The sequence below is a fragment of the Hypanus sabinus genome, chromosome X2, assembly GCF_030144855.1.
Source record: "Hypanus sabinus isolate sHypSab1 chromosome X2, sHypSab1.hap1, whole genome shotgun sequence".
NCBI classification, from domain to species: Eukaryota; Metazoa; Chordata; class Chondrichthyes; order Myliobatiformes; family Dasyatidae; genus Hypanus; species Hypanus sabinus.
Genome location: NC_082739.1, coordinates 22803016 through 22824371, shown reverse-complemented (window position 1 = coordinate 22824371; position 21356 = coordinate 22803016). Strand labels below are relative to the sequence as shown.

Below are 21356 nucleotides of genomic sequence, written 5' to 3'. Positions count from 1 at the left end.
CTTGTGCTGAGGGAACAAATACTTCAGTCACTGGCAAAAGCACATTACTCTCATGGCACAGCATCATAGACTTTGTCCAGATTTCTTATCTGTCACCTCTATATTCCTGAGAAGGTCACTTGGGATTTTTGACTTACAGTTGTAATGTAGTTTTGAGACAGTTGTCAAGTATTCCACATGGTTATAATCTTAAATTATAACATCAGGGCATAGCGGCTCATGTTTACAGGGTGCAATTCTTGCCAATGTCTGTCTGTTCTCCCTGTGACTGTGGGTTTCCTCCTGATGCTTCCACACTCCAAAGACATATGGGTTAGTCGGTTAATCAGTCAAATGGGTGTAATTGAGCAGTGAGAGCTCTTTGGACTGTATAGGTTAGGATTAGTATGATGTGGGCATACTACATTGGCACTGGAAGTATGGCGACACTTGTGGGCTGGCCCCAGCACATAATTCGGACTGTGTCGGTTGTTGACACAAAATAATGCATTTCACTGTATGTTTTGATGTACATGCGACCAATAAAGCTAATTGTTATGACTGAGGTGCAGTAAACTGTATGTTCGTTAGCTCACCTTAGAGTGATTTCTAGGCAGGACTTGGATAACTTACCAGTGCAGAGGAAAAACTTTGACTCTCCCACACTGACTTCTCCTTGAGGAGGCATAATGTCAACTTGTAGGGCAGCTGAAAAGAGAGAAAATACAGAGATGAGACAACAAATCAGTTACCAAGATTGCAGTATGACACATGAAGAATGTACGAAGTGCTAGTGTGGCACGTAACCACATCCACAAATGAATTGATTTGATTTATTACTTACATCCTTCACATATGTGGGGAGTAAAAATCTTATATTGCATCTCCGTCTAATCTTTCACTTCAAGATAGGTTTCAAAGGTGAATGGAGAGTATAGAATTAATAACCAGCAGGATAATGGCTAACAAGGACCAGAAATGTATATAGTGTGTTTACACTCAAATACAAAAACTGCCACATTATTGGAAAATATAATCTGTTCAGTAAGAAGAAACTTTAAACTGCTAGATATATTTAATGGATTTTTACACTTGTAGAACTTATTGCTGATCCGCACTTCCCTCATTATTGCATACAGAAAGCAATAGGTTAACTAACCTGGATATATTTCAAACTGAAAGTTAATATTTCAAAATTCATTCAATTGATAATTCCAACACGGATGGCTGCAGGCCCAGCTGCGAAAGGGTGAGGGTTGGGCATAGGGCAAGAAACTCCATCCCATCAAAAGCCAGAGCTACAGAAATGCCAACAGAAGTTCCAAAGACCTCATTCCTGGGACAGAAAGTATCTTCGAAGATGATCTGCACAGTTGAAAGATTGGCCTAGAACAGAGCACTTTCTCAAGCTGATGATGGTGGCCTTTGCTGCAGTAGGGGGTAATGGGTAATGGGGGTAAGAATTCCATTGATGTTAAATGTTGACTTCACTTGCAATAAGATCGCCATGTAGCACCTGTGATAGTATCAGCATATTAGATCTCATGTATATACTGTAGATCCTTAAATTCTAAAAGATATTCCTATAGTGGGGAAATCTAGGACCAGAAGGCACAGCTTCTGAATAGAAGGACATCCCTTTAGAACAGAGATAAGGAGGAATTTCTTCAGTCAGAGGGTGGTGAGAATGGGGTTGAGGCAGAGAATGTATCCGCCATGATGGAATTGCAATCAATATCTTATACTCTTGGGAATCGACGGAATTTATTGCCACAAGTCATTGGGTACATTGAAAGCAGAGGCTGATAGATTCTTGAAGAGTAACAGAGTCAAAGTTTACAGGGAGAAGGCAAGAGAATGGGGCTGGGAGGGATTGTAAATCAACCATGATGGAATGGTGGAGCAGACTTGATGGGCCGAACAGCTCCCTTGAAATGAGAGGCGATTCCCCTGCACACACCAGTGGCTAAACTAGATACCAGCAACACAATCTGAGAAAATATCTGCTCCACACATAGCGACTTAGCAGCAAGAGTGATTCTGCTCTGGATAGAACACCAATGTGTGTGCATAGCAATGCAATCATGTACAGGCTGAAGAGAAGGAAGGAAAATGAGTGCTATCCTGCCACATATTACATTCAGTAAGCAAATGGCCAACACTATTCTAAGATCTTCAGCATCCATCAATAAGGACCCCCATCACTCAGGGCATGTCCTCTTCTCATTGCTACCATCAGGGAAGAGGTGCAGGAGCCTGAAGACACACGTTCAATGCTTTAGGAACAGTTTCTTTCCCTTCACCATCAGATTTCTGAACAGTCAATGAACCAATTCATTAACACTATCTCACCATTTGCCCTCTTTTTGAACTACTTAATTATTTTTTATATATTCCTTATTACAATTTATGGCAATTTTTAAGTTTCATACTGTATTGCTGAAAAACAATAAATTTCACAACATATGTCAGGGATATTAAACTTGATTCTGATTCTGAAACCTCTATACTGATTCAAACATAATTGTCCAGTTTGCTTCGGTTGGTGTTACCTCTTTAAAGTTCTCAAGTAAATTTATTATCAAAGTACATATATGTCATCATATACAATCCTGAGATTCATTCTCATGTGCACATACTCAATAAATCCTAATAGATTAAGAACCATAATAGAATCAATGAAAGACTGCACCAACTTGGGAGTTCAACCAGTGTGTGCTGTTTACAGGTTAATAGAGGAGCTTTTTGTTTATATCAGCGATCCATTCACTGACAAAGCAACGGTGGTTTCAAAAAGCATGCTCCCCAATAAAGCCTGCATGGCATGTGCCATGTGGCTCTGCATCCTGTCTTTTGTTCATTTTTGAAGACTTTAAAATATCTTCCTCAGTTATGACTTTTTAAATGACTAAGTCTGAGCAGAAATTGGCTGCTGCATAAGGAGTCCCAGTGCTATTCAGGTGAATCTTTTAATGATACACAGAGATCTCATAGGCATTCCAATAACAGTCATTCTGCATCCATCATCTGGGACCACCATTATTCAGGCAATGCTCTCTTCACACTGCGGCCATCGGGATGGAAGTACAGGAGCCTCAGGTCCCACACTACCAAATTCAGGAATAGTTATTACCCTTCGATCATCAGGCTCCTGATTCAGAAGGGATAACTTCACTCACCTTAACAATGAATTGATTACAGAACCTGTGGACTCACTTTCAAGGACTCTACAATTCATGTTCTCAGTATTATTTATTTACTTATTTATCTATGGCAGTAATTATCATTATTATTATTTGTTTTAGTTTGTATTTGCACTTTGTCTTTTGCACATTAGGTGTTTGTCAGTTTGTGCTTGTGTGCAGCTTTTTGCTGGTGTAGTTCTTTGCTCTACTGTCAATTTCTGCAAGAAAATGAATATTATATGTAAATGAATAGCATATGACTCCATGGTAGCGTAGCAGTTAGCGTGATCCTATTAAAGCTCAGTGTGTCGGAGTTCAGAGTTCAATCCTGGCATCCTCTGTAAGGAATCTGTACATCCTCCCTGTGGAATGCATGAGTCCTCTCCAGGTACTCCGGTTTCCCTCCACAGTCCAAAGACGTACCAGTTATTAGGTTAATTAGTGGTTGTAAATTTTCTAGTGATTAGGTTATGGTTAATCAGGGGTTGCTGGGTGGTGTGCCTCAAAGGGCCGGCAGGGCCTATTCTGTGCTATATTTCAATAAATAAATAAACAAACTTACTAAGATAATACATTTACTTTTGACTTTCACTTGACTTCAGATTCAAAATTGTTCATTCTCATGGATCAGCAGATAAGGGTAAAGGAAAACAAAATGATTGTGACTGATCTGATGCAACACACAATGTACAAATATTTGTTATATACATGAACTGACTATGCACTGTACTTAAAGTGATGCTAGGTGATGTGTATGTAATGGCGGTTGGGTGTGGTGGAATGGATTAATGGGTGGAGGTGTCGATCAGTCTGATGCTTTGGGAGAAGTAACTGTATTTGAATCTCATGGTTCTGGCATGGATGCTATGTAGCCTCCTCCCTGATGGGATTGGGAGAAACAGTCCATGAGCAGGGTGTGTGGGATCCTTCATGATATTGCTGGCCTTTTTCTGGCACTTCTCTGTATATGCACTTAATGGCCACTTTATTAGGTACGGGGAGAAACCCGGAGTGGTCTTTTGCTGCTGTAGCCAATCCACATCAGAGTTTGACATGTATGTTCAAAGATGCTCTTCTGCAACATCACTATTGTAGTGCGTGGTTATTTGAGTTGTTGTCGCTTTCCTGTCAGCTCGAACCAGTCTAGCCATTCTCCTCTGACCTCTCTCATTAACATAACTCTCTCATACAGAGAACTGCCACTCACTGGATTTTTTTTTGTTTTTCACACTATTCTCTGTAAATTCTGGAGATTGTTGTGCATGACAATCCCAGGAGATCAGCAGTTTCTGAGATACTCAAACCACCTCATCTGGCATCAACAGTCATTCCACGGTCAAAGTCACTTAGATCACATCCCTTCCCCATTCTGATGTTTGGTCTGAACAACAACTGAACCTCTTGACCATGTCTGCATACTTATATATACTGAGTTGCCACCTCATGATTAGCTAATTAGATATTTGCATTAACGAGCAGGTGTACCTAATAACTTGACAACTGAGTGGATATCTTTGACAGGATCGCTTCTCCTTAGTAATAAAATTTTATAGTTCATTTCATCATGGCGGCTCCTCAATCATGGCAACAGATCAGACTTTCATTCCTGAAGAACAATACTGCCAATGTATATATTCTCCCTGGGGTAAAATGGTTCTACTAATGCAGGTTGCTGTGGTAACCGCCATTTTAACCTGTGCCAGGGGACGACTCATTCTCTGATCTCATTTATCTGCAGGACTGCTGTTTCCAGCCGTTAAGTACTGTAATTAACTTCTTCTCAGAGTGGCTAAGATAGCAATTAGAAACAAACTATTTCTTTAGATCACAAATCTAACATAGACAAATAAAAAACAGTTCATTATAATTTCAGGTTGTTATACTGCTGCAGTTGTCAGGATCTCTCATTAAGTGTTCTATTAACAGTTGAAAAACCTTCCCCATCTGAAGCTATACTGGCTATGCCTGCTCATTAACACATATCTTAATAAATGTAACAGGTCACAAACAAATATTAAAAATTGGCATTGTCAAGGTATTGTTCTAACTTGCACCTTTGTACTGTTTCGAAGTGGAATCAACCTGGTACCTCACCCAAGGTAATTAGTCATTATAAACACAAGAGATTCTGCAGATGCTGGAAATCCAGAGCAACAGACATAAAGTGCTGGAGGAACTCAGCAGGTCAGGCAGCATCTATGCAGAGGAATAAACAGGTGAAGTTTTGGGCCCAGACCCTTCTTCAGGACTGGAAAGGAAGGGGGAAGATGCCAGAATAAAAAGGGGGGTAGAGGAGGAAGGATAGCTAGAAGCTGATAGGTGAAGCCAGGTAGGTGGGAAAGATGAAGGGCTGGAGAGGAAGGAATCTGATCAAAGAGCAGGATTTCTGTAGATGTTGGAAATCTAGAGGAACACATACAAAGAACAAGAGGGCACAGCCTCAGGATAGAGGGGTGTCCATTTAAAACAGAGACGCAGAGAAATTTCTTTAGCCAGATGGTGGTAAATTTGTAGAATTTACTACCACAGGCAACTGTGGAGGCCGGGTTGTTGGGCATATTTAAAGCAGAGCTTGATAGGTTCTTGATTGGACACAGCATCAAAGGTTACGGGGAGAAGGTTGGGGAGTAGGGCTGAAGAGGGGAAAAAAGATTCAGCAATTATTGAGCTGACTCAATGGACCAATTGGCCTAATTCTGCCCCTGTGTCTTAATGGTCATGTTCATCTGCAAAACAGTTTAAATTCTTCTCTTTAATGTCTTTTTTTTTTCTTTTCAAGGTGACTGTCAGAGTCCATGATCTATGACTGCACTTAAACTGTGATTCTGCACAGCGGTGGGTGCCCACTCTCAGAGCTCGCTGAGTAACTTAGCATTTTTGATATCTCTTGAAGCAGCCTGAAAAACGTATGGCCTCAGCATGCAACCTGCGGCCCTGTGGACAACCTGATTCCATGCCAGTGTCACCAACTGAAGGGTCGCAGGAGATCGGAACATCAGGACAGTGTCAGAGGCCTCTGCTCGTGAGCAATTGCTCTCTGTTTTTCTCTCACTCTCTCAATGGTGAGAGAGAGTTTGGTGCTAATTCTTAAGTCGGAGGAAACTCGAAATAGAATGATTCTGCAGAACGTAACATCTAAACAACAAGCTGTTGGTCTCCCTCTCACTGTGGTAGCGGTGATATACCTCTCTCCATCATTACTCTCTCACTGTGGTAGCGGTGATATACCTCTCTCCAGCATGCCAAAGCACTGGGATGAACAGTAATTTTTTTTTTGATGGTATCTAGCTCATGGTCTCTATGGGGGCTTTGCTCTTGCCTGCATGGCGAATGGATGGGGGTGACGCTTTTGCTGAGGCAAGTGAGGGAAGTTGATGCTTTGCTGCTGCTTGTGCATGGAAAGGAGGGTGGGGGGCTTCAGGTTCCAATATTTTCTGTCATTCATTCTCTGGGGCTTGTTGTGTGGATGTCTGCAAAGAGTAAAAATTTCAGATTGCATACTGTTTACATTTTCTGATATTAAATTAAATCATTGAACGTGCTGACGGAACTCAGCAAGTCAGGCAGCATCTTTGGAGCGGAATAAACAGTCAACGTTTCATGGCGAGATCCTCCAGCATTTTGGTTGTGTTAGTCATTATTAAACTCTGCATGAAAAGCAAGCTCAGAATCAGGTTTATAATAAATGATTTAATATGTCATCTATTGTTCTGCAGTAGCAGTACAGTGAAAAGACATAAAAATATCATAAATTAAAAAACAAATAAAGTCAGAATAAAAAGGAATACCAAAATAGTGTTTATGGAACACTCTGAAATCCTGATCCAGATAAAGTGTCATGGCCCCCAAATCATTAACTCTATTCCTCTTCATAGACATTGCCTGACCTGCTGATTTCCTCCATCATTTTGTGTGTGCTACTCTGGATTTTCAGCATCTGCAGAATCTCTTGTGTTCACCATTCTGAAATCGGATGGCAATTGGGAATAGGCTGTTCCTGAGTCATTCAGTGCAGGTCTTTAGGTTCCTGTACCTCCTTCTTGACGGTAGTAATGAGAAGACTGCTTGTCCCCGATGGCGAGGGTCTTTAATGATAGATACCACCTTCTTGAGTCACTTACAGTTCCATAAGAAAGATAACATTTGGTGCTGACATCAGCTAACTCTTTACTTCTGTGAACCTCTCACGGTATGAAGTCCCCAGACTCTGTCACAATGCTGCCAGAGCTCTACACACACTGAGTAGTCATTTTATTAGGTATGTTCATGATCTTTGATTGCCTCTATAATTCTCTATAAACTCTAGAGACATGTGCATGAAAATCCCAGGAGATTAGCAGTTTCTGAGATGCACATGACATCCTGTCCAGCAACAACAATCATTCCATGGTCAAAGTCACTTAAATCACATGTCTTCCTCATTCTGGTTTGGACTGTACAGCAACTGGACCTCTTGACCATGTCTGCAAGCTTTTATGCATTGAGTTGCTGATTAAATATTTGCATTATCGAGCAGGTGTACAGGTGTAACTAATAAAGTGGCCACTGCTGTTCCATAGCAAATATCGAGGGAACACGCTTCTATCTCAATCACATCAGAATTCCTGATTTTAAAAAAACTGATTATAGCTTGGAATTTTTTTTCCAACTCCACAATGGATATTTTATTAAAAACTGGCCTACAGTTCAGCCTGTTTGGATTTGTTCTTTTTATTCTGTGAGGTTTCATTCCGTAAACTGACTATGTTCAGCAATCTAATGCATCTTTTATTTACTAAAGTGCTTATTCACCACATTCATTCATGAATATAATGAAAATCCAAAATCCCTTTGAAATAGCAGCAAAGAAACCATGAGTGATTTTATCACAAAAATGCTTGAGACCTCTTAAGGCAGCAGAATGGGGAACTGTGCACATGCTTACTAAATATTCATGGGATAAACACAACACAGTTATCCCTGATATCAAAAAGTGCACAATACACAATGACTCACAGATGATGTTCACTACCTTTTTAATTGTTATCAACTATAAAATTTTCAATGGGATTAAAAAAAAAGCTTTGATCATATCTTGACACTGCATGGATTTTTTTCTCTCTTATAGGTATGGGAGTTACTTGCAACAGTCTTTGGTGTTCTCTATATCCATGAACCAGATCACATCCAAACAACTGATTGTCTTGTCCAGCAACTCCTTATCTTGTTATGTAATTCAAATCAACACTCACAGTCCAATTTGCATTGTACTTCTGAGCACCAAATCTCCTAACATATTTCTACAGATTTACTGCAGAGAGCATCACTGGAGGGACCACGGCACAGAATCGCAAAAAGCTGCATAATGTTGTAACCTCAGCCAGCTCCATCACAGGGACAAGCCTCTGTAGCACTGAGAAAAGGACATGCCTCAAAAAGCCGAGTAGCCATTATTAAGGACCCCCATCACCCAGGACATGCTCACTTCTCATTGTTATCATCAGGGAGGAGGGACAGGAGACTGAAGACACATACTCCACATTTTAGGAGCAGCTCCTTCCCTCCACCATTAGTTTTCTGCATGGTCAATTAACCAACCTAAGAATAATAGCTCACTATTTTTGCTCTCTTTTTGCACTAATTATTTTTTAATATATATTTTTATTGTAATTTATAGTGTTTAATGTATTGCACTGTAGTGCTGCACAACATTTTTATGTCTGTTATAATAAACCTGATCTGCTTCTCAATGTGACAAATCACACAAGAATTTTCAGGAGGACTGAGACTCAGCAGAATAAGTCAGTGAAGGTGCAAAAGCTTTGTAAAAGGTCTAGTTCTTGAGAAGACAACTGATCACATTGAAGGAGAGAACATTTCAGAAGAAGAGAATATTCCAAGGTCAAATGGGTTAAGTGAAGACAAGGTACGCTACAGGGGAGACAGCCTGTCAAAAAGACTTGTTGCAAAGTCTGAGAACATTAAGGAGACACAAGAGACTGCAGATGCTGGAACCTGGAGAGTTCAAAGGAAGGGTCTTAACCCAAAATATCGACTGTCTATTTCCTTCAATGATGCTGCTTGACAGCAGTTCATGTTTTTTTCTCTAAAGATCTGATCCAGTGATGGCACAAGAACAGTGTTAGCCAGGCAGGATGGACCAAAGAAGTGAGCAGCATTTTACGCAAATCTGAAGAGGGGGAGCTAATCCTCATGTCATACCAAGAATCAAACATATGTAAAACATTTCTCGATGCAGACAGCCAGTGGAATAAGCATATTGGTAATGCAGGGATTAATACATCTGTGTGTATTTATGCCAAACTCTTCCATGATTCATAAGCCAGAAAAATTACCAAATCAACGCACACAAACTACTGAAGGAATTCAACCGGTCAGGCAGGATGTATGGAGGAGAGTAAATAACTGAGGTTTGGCCCGAGACACTTCATCAAGACTGGAAAAGAAGCAAGAAGCCAGAATAAGAAGGTGGGGGGAAGGAAGAGGATACAGTGGGAAGCTGGGAGGTGATTGGTGGAAGAGGTAAAGGACTGAAGATAAAAGGATCTGATAAGAGAGGAGAGTGAACCATGGCATGGCTGCCTTTTCAATATTAATTCCAACAGCTTTGAGAAAGCAGGCTCTGACAGTCTACAACATCAGGTGGGTTAACTTCAATGACTTCTGCCTGCAAGCTAAGTGCTCTGATTCCAACATGACTTCCGCTTTAATACCAGTCTATGGAAGTGATTTGTACACGTATATGCCCGTCAAGGAACAGTTCTGTACAGATGGCATGCTGATATTATTGAAATGACTGCATAGGTTATAATTGAAAATCTCTAAAGGCCTCTTCTGCATATCTCATTGAAGGTGTGCTGAAAATAAAAACATTACTTTATCATCTGATATGGAGAGGCCAAGGCACAAAATCGAAATAAGTTGTAAACCCAGACAACTCCATCATGGGCTGTAGCCTCCGGAGTATCCAAAACATCTTCAAGGAGCGAAGTCTCAAAGAGATGGCATCCATCACGAAGAATTCCCTCCACCCAGAACATGCCATCTTCACACTGTTACTGTCGGGAAGGAGGTGCAGAAGCCTGAAGGCACAGCGACTCCAATTTCTGAATGGACATTGAACCCACTAACACTACCTCACTTTTTTATTTCTGTTTTTTGCACTACTTAGCTTAACTTAACTATTTAATAGATATATATACTTAATGCAACTCAAGATATTTTTCTCTATATCTATTTATCATGTATTGCATTGTACTGTTACAGTAAAATTAGCAAATTTCACAAAATGCCAGTGACATTAAATCTAATTCTGATCTAAAAGTGCCTTTAATGCTTCTAATGTTTGTCTCTACCACCACTCTCCACTCTCCATGTAAAGAACCTGCCCCTGACACCCCTCCTATACTTCCCTCCAGTCACCTTAAAATTATGGCCCCTTGTATCAGCCATTTCCATCCTGGATAAAAATCTTTGGGTGTCCACTCAATCTATGCCTCTTATCATTTTGTTCACCTCTCGTCCTCCTTTGCGCAAAGAGAAAAGCCCCAGCTTGCTCAACATCCTCATAAATTATTATCTCCTATCCAGATAGCATCCTGTAAATCTCAAAAATACAACTGCAGATGCTGTGGATCAATGAATATGTACACAACGCTGGAAGAACTCAGCAGGCCAGGCAGCATCCGTGAGAAAAGAGTAGCCAATGTTTTGGGCCAAGACCCTTCATCAGGAGTGGGGGGGAAGAGAGGGCCGAAGCCCAGTAATACAGATGGGGAGGGGGTAGGGCCTAGAGGCGCCAGGTGGAAAGCCAATCAGAGGAAAGATAAAGGGGGGAGGGGAGGGGATAAGCATGAAAGAACTGTAGAGATAAAGAAGCAGAAAGTTGAAAGCGGAGAGAGGCAGAGAGGGACCTGGGATAGGGGAAGGAGGAGGGGGAGGGAATTACCGGAAGTTGGAGAATTCAATGTTCATACCACCAGGTTGGAGGCTACCCAGACGGTAGATGAGATGTTGCTCCTCCAACCTGAGTTTGGCCTCATCATGGCAGTAGAGGAGGCCATGTATGGACATATCTAGATGGGAATGAGAGGCAGAGTTGAAGTGGGTGGCAACCGGGAGGCCCTGTCTATTGTGACGGACGGAGCATAGGTGCTCGACGAAGCGGTCCCCCAATCTGTGTCGGGTCTCGCCGATGTAGAGGAGGCCGCACCGGGAGCACCGGATGCAATAGACAACTCCAGCAGACTCGCAGGTGAAGTGTTGCCTCACCTGGAAGGACTGTCTGGGGCCCAAAATGGTGGTAAGGGGGGGATGAGTGGGGACAGGTGTAGCATTTGCGCTTGCAGGGATAAGTGCCAGGTGGGAGTTCTGTGGGGAGGGACATGTGGACCAGGTAGTCACGGAGGGAACGATCCCTGTGAAAAGCTGAGGGGGTAGGGAGGGAAAGATATGCTTGGTGGTGGGGGTCCTGTTGAAGGTGGCGGAAGTAATGGAGGATAATGTGTTGGATCTGGAGGCTGGTGGGGTGGTAGGTGAGGACAAGGGGAACCCTGTCCCTGCTGTGGTGACGGGTGGATGAGTTAAGGGCTGAAGTGCGGGAAGTGGAGGAGATGCAGGTGAGGGCATCTTTGATGACGCCAGAAGGGAAACCACGATCCTGAAAAAAAGAGGACATTTGAGAAGTTCTGGAACGGAAAGCCTCATCCTGGGAGCAGATGCAGTGGAGACGGAGGAACTGGGAATAGGGAATGGCATTCCTGTAAATCTCCTCTGCACCTTCTCTATAGTTCCCACATACTTATAGTGAGGCAAACAGAACTGAACACAATACTCCAAGTGTGGTTTAACTAGGGTTTTATAGAGCTGCAACATTACCTCATGATTCTTGAACTCAATCCCCCAACTAATGAAGGTCAACACACCGTACACCACCTTTTCAACTCTATCAACTTGTGCGGTAACTTTGAGGGATCTATGTACCTGGACCCCAAGGTAAGGCAAAATCAATCTGTTTAGAATCAGAACCAAGTTTCTTATCACAGACTTGTATAAAGTAAAATTTGTTGTTTTGATGCAGCAGGACAGTGCAAAGACATAGAATTACTGTAGGCTACAAAATAAATTAATAGAGCATACAAACAAGAGGAATGATGAGCAAGTGTTTATGGGTTCACAAGCCACTCAGAAATCTGATGGCAAGCTGTTCCTGAACACTCAAGAGTGGGTCTTCAGGTTCCTATACTATCTCCTTGATAGCAGTAAGATGTATACAATAACTCACATTTTTCTAGTTAATAATTTCAAATTAATAGATTAAAATAAAATTAAGAGACAGTTAATAAAATAAATTGATTAAATACTATTACAATATTGTGTCTCTGCATTTTACGGACGTTCTGAGCTGGTCAACGTCTGGTTAGAAGAAGAGCTGAAACAGTTTACATGGGCAAGTTCTCTGGAGAGGATGCTCCACACTGTGACAATGATAACAATGAGGGGGAAGCTCATCACTAACATAATTAAGGGCTGGCATGGTAGCATAGCAGTTAGTATAACACTAATACAGTGCCAGCAACTTGTGTTCAATTCCCCTGCCATCTGTAAGGAGTTTGTATGCTCTCCCTGTGACCATGCTGGATTCCTCCAGATGCTCCGGTTTCCGTCCACATTCCAGATGCATGGGCTAGTGGATTAATTGGTCACATGGGTGTAACAGGGTGATGTGGCCTCATTGAGCCAAAAGGGGCCGTTATTGCGCTCTGCCTCTAAATAAAAATAATTCAGGAGCAAGCAGCTGCATTTTACTACAGAACTACAGAAACCCTTTAGAAATAAGAGTGAAACAAAGCACAAGACCCAAAAGCTGAACTTATCGAGCAAGCTGTGTTAATTCATTGTTTTATTTACATGTACATGACATTGCAAAGTCATTGTTAGAAAATCAAAATTAATGTTTCTCAATTAAGTGGATTTGGTTGAAATTGTGAGTACAATGGATGGGTGTGTGGTTTGAACTACCTCAGCGCTGGCTGCATCCGCCCTCATTAACAACACTACAAGTGCAGGATTGTAAATACCTTCTGCTCAAAAAAATTGAGCTTGTCAGCAGCTCTGTGTGGAAATACTTGAGGATAACAAATCTATTAATCATTCTTTTGTTGCATTAAAATACACGGGCTGATTTTAACTACCGTTTCAACACAATGTATGGTCTGTCTCATTATGGATGAGGCTGGTGCTTCGGACCTGATGTTCAGGCCCTGATCCTTTGTCATTGGTGAGTCCTGGGGGCATCAGGTAGAAGGTACAAGTGCCTCAGGACTCACACCCAGAAGGTTCAAGAACAGTTACTAAAATCTTGCTAATTGAATTGACTTTATTTCTTACATCTTTCACATACATGAGGAGTAAAAATCTTTGTTACGTCTCCATCTAGCTGTGCAATGTGTAATCAGAGTAATTTATAATAAATAGAACAGTCAGTGTAATATAGAGTACACTCAGATCAGTGTGAGCTCATCAGTCTGATAGCCTGGTGGAAGAAGTTGTCCCGGAGCCTGTTGGTCCTGGCTTTTATGCTCCCGGATGGTAGCACAGGTGGAACAGTTTGTGGTTCAGATGACTTGAGTCCCCAATGATCCTAAATCTTGTACATCTTATTTTAAAGTTAACTTACTTTTTTTTTCTTATTTCTCTTCTAATATGTGCATTATCTGTGCACTTGTAATGCTACTCTGACACTGTAATTTCCTTTCAGATCAATAATCTATCTATCAATCATCAGGCTCGTGAACAAAAGGGACAACTACACTCATTTGCCATTCCGTTGAGATGTTCCCACAACTAATAATCTCACTTCAAGGTCTTTTTATCTTGTTATCTCATGTTCTTATTAGTTAATGCTATTTATGTATATATATTTGCATTTGTACAGTTTGTTGTCTTCTGCACTCTGGTTGACTAACATGTCAACCTTAAATACCTGCTGCTGGACTTGAGAAGTAAGACCATTGCCCTGTTCTCATGGCTACCATCAGAGAGGGGGTACAGGAGCCTGAAGACACACTCTCAACATTTTAGCAAGCTTCTTCCCCTCCACCATCAGATCTCTGATTGGACAATGAACCCATAAACATTACCTCACTGTTACTTTTTGCTCTTCTACTGCAATATTTATTTGTTAATTTTTTAACATGCACCTATTGTAATTTTTATTTTTCTATTATTACGTACTGCAATGTACTGCTGTCACGACAAATTTCAAGACATATGCCAGTGAGATTAAACCTGATGCTGATGTTGATTTTGGTAACTTGGCTGAACAGAGAATTCAAAGAACAGCACAGCGGAGGAACATGACATTCAGCTCACCATGTTGTACCAAACTAATTAAGCTAATAACACCTAATCCCTTCTGCCTGCTCATGGTCCATATCTGTCCATTCTACGTACATTCAAGTACCTATCTTTAAGACTCTTAAACACTGCCTTTGTATATTCCCCCATACCTGCCAGCATATTCCAGGCATTTAACACTCTGTGCCCGACACATCTCTCTTGAATTCCTCCCCATCACACCCCCACCTCAAATGCACACTCTTCAGTGTTAGACAATTCAACTATGGAGGGGAGTAAACAGTCAAAGTTTTGGGCTGAGAACTTTAAACAACACAGCTCCTGATGAAGGGTCTTAGCCGAAACATTGACTGTTCATTCCCCTCCATAGATACTGCCCAGTATACTGAGTTCCGCCAGCAATTTGTGTGTATTGATAAAGATTTCCAAAATCTCTTGTGGCTACACAATAGGACCCCAGTTTTCCACGCCCTTTGTACCTCAATCTCCAATGAAAAATGGCATATTTCTGCAGCAGAATTAGAGAGGAATCAACAGCTGTTTTTTGTTTTTCTATGAGGTGGCTGCACCTAAACTGGATTCGTAGTGACAGGAAAATAATAGTTCTCTCCCCCCATTCACAAGTGCCATATCAGGCGGGGGAGAGCTGTGTTCATATTGAGAGTTGGTGCAAGGCCACCAGGCTATACTTTGGGCTGAATACAGACTGCAGCAGGAACTCACGAGGAAATGCAGCCAGAAAGCCCCACTTGCACTGGCGGGGTGCAATTTACGGACAACACATCCAACTAAACTTTCTTTCCCTTCTCGAAGCCAATGGAAAAGGAAGTCCAATTTTGTTCAGATGTGAAAAAGCTGCATTGTGTTTCCACTGCTTCACATCCCTGCAGACGCGTCCGCTGCTGGCACTGGCGTCATCCACTCACCCAAAACACAAGGGTTCATTATGATCAACTCAGCTTCACTTGTGAGCACTTTCACAGGGCTCAGCCTCTGCGGACAGGGACAGAGATCTCATTCAGTAAGGAAAGCAAAAGAATGGCTTAACGATGACCTGCTGCACTCACTTATCACTGATTATTTGTGTCGGTTACCATCATATCGGAAATGATTTGCAAAATATAAAAGTGCATAAACATGAGATTTTACAAATGCTGAAAGTAAAGAGTGACATACACAAAATGCTGGAGGAACTCAAGTCAAGGCAGCATCCACAGAGAGGAACAAACAGAATCAGGTTTAATATCACTGGCATATGTCATGAAACTTGTTACATTTGTGGCAGCAGTACATTACAATATATAATAAAAAATCTGAATTACATTAAGTACTTAAATACATATACACATGTGGAAATATATATAAAATAGTTAAATGAGTGCAAAAATAAAAAAAAGTAGTAATGTAGAGTTCATGGTTTCATTTTTGATTCAGAAATCAGTGGAGTGGAAGAAGCTGTCTCTGAATCATTAAGTATATGCCTTCAGGCTTCTGTACCTCCTCCCTGATGGTAACAATGAGGACAGGGTATGCCCTGGGTAATGATAAATGCCACCTTTTGAGATATCTCTCCATGTTGGTGTCCTGGATACTCCGGAAGTATATGAGCTTACATGACAGAGCTGACTGAATTTACAACTCTCTGCAGCTTCTTTCAATCCAGTGCACTAGTCCCCTCCACCCACCACCACCCCCATATCAGATGGCTATGCAGCCAATTAGAATGCTCTCCACAGTACATCTGTAAAAATCTGAGAGTGTCTTTGCTGACATATCACATCTCCTCAAACTCCTAATGAAATATAGCCACTGTCATGCCTACACAAGGAAATCTGCAGATGCTGGAAATTCAAGCAACACACACAAAATGCTGGTTGAACAAAGCAGGCCAGACAGCATCTATAGGGAGAAGCACTGTCGGCGTTTTGGGCCGAGACTCTTCATCAGGACTAACTGAAAGGAAAGATAGTAAGAGATTTGAAAGTAGTGGGGGGAGGGATGAAGCTAAGCGCTGGAAAGGTGATTGGCAAAAGTGATACAGAGCTGGAGCAGGGAAAGGATCATGGGACGGGAGGCCTCGGAAGAAAGAAAGGGGGAGGGGGGAAGCACCAGAGGGAGATGGAGAAAAGGCAAACAACTAAATATGTCAGGGATGGGGTAAGAAGGGGAGGAGGGGCATTAACGGAAGTTAGAGAAGTCAATGTTCATGCCATCAGGTTGGAAGCTACCCAGCCAGTATATAAGGTGTTGTTCCTCCAACCTGAGTTTGGATGCATTTTGACAGTAGAGGAGACCATGGACAGACATATCAGAATGGGAATGGGACGTGAAATTAAAATGTGTGGCCACTGGGAGATCCTGCTTTCTTTGGCAGACCGAGTGTAGGTGTTCAGCGAAATGATCTCCCAGTCTGTGTCGGGTCTCACCAATATATAAAAGGCCACACCGGGAGCACCGGATGCAGAATACCACACCAGCCGACTCACAGGTGAAGTGTCGCCTCACCTGGAAGGACTGTCTGGGGCCCTGAATGGTGGTGAGGGAGGAAGTGTAAGGGCAGATGTAGCACTTGTTCCGCTTACAAGGATAAGTGCCAGGAGGGAGATCAGTGGGAAGGGATGGAGCGGACGACTGGACAACGGAGTCGGGTAGGGAGTGATCCCTGTGGAAAGCAGAAAGAGGGGGGAGGGAAAGATGTGCTTGGTAGTGGGATCCCATTGGAGGTGGCGGAAGTTATGGAGAATTATACGTTGGACCTGGAGGCTGGTGGGGTGGTAGGTGGAAGGCACTGTCATGCCTTCTTTGTAGCTGCATTGCTATGTTGGACCCAGGACAGATCCTCAGAGATATAGACACCTAGGAACTTGAAATTGCTCACTCTTTCACTTCTGATCCCTTCATCAGGACTGGTTTGTGTTCCCTCGTCTTATCCTTTCTGAAGTACACAATCAGTTCTTTGGTCTCAGTGCAAGATTATTGCTGTGATTATTAGTAATCACCAATCATTGGTGCTGTTTACAATCATATTGAAACTGATTTGCAAAATATAAAAGTGCATTAACACTAGAGATTCTACAGATGCTGAAAATCCAGAGTGGCGGTGGGGAGGAGTTGGTTGCCGATTCTTGAGTCACAGAACTCAGAAAAAAAGCACCATGATAGACGTTAGCATTGTAAGTCAGCAAGCTGTTATGTCTTCCCTCTCACTGTAAAAGGGGACACCGCTTTTTCCCTTGGGTGGGAGTATGGGGGGTGGGGGGTGTCGCCGCTTTGCTGCTGCTTGTGCATGGGAGGGGGAAGTGGGGGGCTTTGAGGTTCTAACATTTTTACTGTCATTCATTCTTTGAGGCATTCTTCTGGTTTTGTGGATGTCTGCAAAGAACAAGAATTTCAGGATGCATACATTTCTCTAATATTAAATGGAACTATTGAACTATCAAACTCTAGACACTACCTCGTATAGTGACACGATGACCACTTTGCACTAAAATTGGATTGTGTTTTGGTCTAGTTGTGTTCTTTCTTGTACAACTGTATATGTTACTCTTGTGAACATTGTGTCGCTAATGCTACCTGCCTGTGATTTTACTGTAGGCACTTTTTTCCATTGGACCTGTAACTCACCATAATTTTGCAGGGATGTCAAATATTATGGGGAGAAGACAGGAGAATGGAGTTGAGAAGGGTACTAAATCAGCCATTATGAAATGGCAGAACAGACTCAATAGGCTGAATGGCCTCATTCTGCTCCTATGTCTTATGGAACTTGACCACATGACAATAAACTCCAATTGGCTATACCAAGCTGTCATCCTGAGGCAGCAGAACATTGAAATACATAATAATAATAATAACTTATAAATTACAATAAGTATATCTAAAAAATTAAATTGCATAAGTAGAGCAAAAGGAAAGGAAAATACTGATATAGATTCATATAGATATACAGGACAGTGCAAAGGTCTTGGGCACCATAGCTATATACAGTATCTGTACCTGAGACTTATACACAGTACTGTATACGCGTGTCCATGCATACACATGCCATATGTATCTGTGTGTGAAGAGAGAGAGTATGAGAAGGAGGAAGCAAAAGTACAGAATGGAGAATTCGAGTAATTTAAAGAGTTAGAGAGAGGAGCACAAGGAGTAAAAAGGTGAGAGGGGACAGCAAGTTTGTAAGCACATGTAACGTAAAGATGATGATAACTAAAGCAGGCCATTTGGCTCATCTGGTGCCATTCTGCTGTTCAGCAACTCTTGCCTGTGCTTTGCCCACCTTGCTGCCCAGCCCCGTTTCCACAGTTGACACCCTTCATCAGGACTGGAAAGGGGACAGAAGCCAGAAAGAGGAAAGAAGCCCAAAACATCAACTGTTTATTCCCCTCCATAGATGCTGCCTGATCGACTGAGCTCCTCCAGCATTTTGTGTGCATTGCTCAGGATTTCCAGCATCTGTAAAATCTCTTGTGTCTTCATTAAATGGAGTGAATTATTGGAAAATTATCCTGCTGTGTTGGTGAGAAGATTCTGTTTTGTAGTTAGGAAACTTTCTTGACTCAAACAAAAACCCAATATTTGAAATATTATTTGAATGGAAATCGCATTAAGATTAATACTTTCTTTCAGTGACTGCTTTGCCAAAAGACAGTTCATTAAACAGAAAATAAATGCTAGAAAATTATCTTTAAAAAGACTTAGAATCACACATCCACCAATAAAACAAAAATGCAATTAACCCGTGACTTCATCTGAAGCACGAGATAAAATTCTGAATCTTTAACAAGTCAATATTTCCATATCTGGGCCTTTGAGAACTTTGAGCCTACCACAGTAAATCGCCAAAGACACTATTTCCATTCTTCCTTCAGTATCTGGTTACATTTCCCACTATCAAAGACTGTAACAATAGTTACCTATCTATGGTTCACAGATCTATTCATTCACTTATTTCTACTGATTCTGTGATCGGGGTTCAATTCCTGCCACTGCCTGTAAGGTTCTCCCTGTGACCGCATGGGTTTCCTCCCATATTCTAAAGACATATGGTTAGGGTTAGTGGACGTGCTGTGTTGGTTCTGGAAATGTAGCACCACTTGCTATGATTGTCCTATACCCAAGACAATCCTCATTTAATTTGATTTAACGCAAACAAAGCCTTTCATTGCATGTTTTTAAGTACATATATCGAATAAAGTTAATGTCTTTAGAGCTTAATACATACGGTACCTATTTAACACACACAAAACGCTGGAGCAACTCAGTAGTTCAGGCGGAATATGTGGAGTCGTGATGAAGAGTCTCAGCCTAAAATGTCAACTGTTCTTTTACCTCCATGAATGCTGCCTGTCCTAATAAGTTCCTCCAGCATTTTGTGTGTGTTGCTCTGGATTCCAGGCATCTGCATGATCTATTGCATCTACGGTATCTGTTCACACTGTTTTCAAAGCCACATGTGAGGCACATGCTCTCTATCGTAAAATGCTGTCAAATCTGATGGAAGTCTGAAATTCAAGTTCTAAGTAAATTTATTATCAAAGTAAGTATATGTCACCATATATCTTAATTCATCAATATAGGAGCAGAATTAGGCCATTCAGCCCATCATGTCTGCTCCATCTTTACATCAAAGCTGATTTATTATCCCTCTCAACCCTATTTTCCTGCCTTCTCCCTGTAACCCTTGATGCCTTGACTAATCAAGAAGCTATCAATCTCCACTTTAAATACAACCAATGACTTGACCTCCACAGCCGTCTGTGGCAATGAATTCCACAGATTCACTACCCTCTAGCTAAAGGAATTCATCCTCCTCTCTCTTCTAAATGGAGAATGTGCCCTTGGGTCCTAGACTCGCCCACTCTTGGAAACATCCCCTCCACATCCACTCTATCCAAATATTTCAATATTCAACCAGTTTCACTGAGATTCCCCATCATTTTTCCGAACTCCAGTGAGTACAGGCCCAGAGCCATCAAATGCAACTCATTCATTAACTCTTTCCATAATAGCTATATTACTTAATATCCTGCAACTGTCATTCAGTGGTGGCTGTGAAAAGATAATTAATTCAACTCAAATAACTGATGTCAATCAAACTCAATTTCCTTTATTCCCAATTATTTGAATGAACTTACCCTGAGATTCAATTTTTTGCAGGCATTCGCAGTAGAACAAAAGAAATACAATTGAATCAATGGAAAATTACTCACAATTCTCTGAGTGGTTCAGAGACAATTCTGAACCTTTTCACTCTGATTCATCAGCACATGTTCACCACAAAGGTCAGTGCTTAACTCCTGCTTTACTCACTTTATACCTATGACTGTGAGGCTAAGTAGAGCTCCAATACCATATCTAAGTATGCTGTTGGCTGAATTAAAGGTGGTGATGAACTGGCATACAGGAGGGAGAATGAAAATCTGGCTGGTTGGAACCACAAAAGCAACCTCTCACTCAACATCAGCAAAACAAAACAGCATTGACTACAGGAGGAAATAGCTAGAGGTCCATGAGCTTGTCCTCATGAGGGGATCAGAGGTGGAGAGCATCAGTAGCTTTAAGTTCTTTGGCATTAATACATCAGAAGATTTGTCCTAGGACCAGTATAAAACTGCACAAAGGCACAACAGCACCTCTATTTTCTTAGATTTGGCAAATCACGAACAGTTGAGACTACACGAACTACACGAACAGTGGAGACTACACCCTCCCTACACTGAGCACATTTACATGGAGCACTGCCAGAGGGAAACGGTATCCATCATCAAGGACCTCCACCATCCTGACCATGCCCTCTTCTTGCTGCTGTCTAAATCAGGAAGGAGGTACAAG

At 41.7% G+C, this 21356-nt stretch overlaps 1 protein-coding gene across 12 annotated transcripts in view; it reads right to left on the bottom strand.

Moving 5' to 3' along the window:
* LOC132385203 (neural cell adhesion molecule 1-like) overlaps positions 1–21356 on the bottom strand; it is a 786620-nt gene that overhangs the window by 421885 nt on the left and 343379 nt on the right. For all 12 annotated transcript variants that reach the window (XM_059957108.1, XM_059957113.1, XM_059957106.1 and 9 more), the window contains exon 2: positions 613–687. In XM_059957108.1, the coding sequence (XP_059813091.1) occupies positions 613–687 (75 nt within the window). The remainder of the gene's footprint in view (positions 1–612; positions 688–21356) is intronic.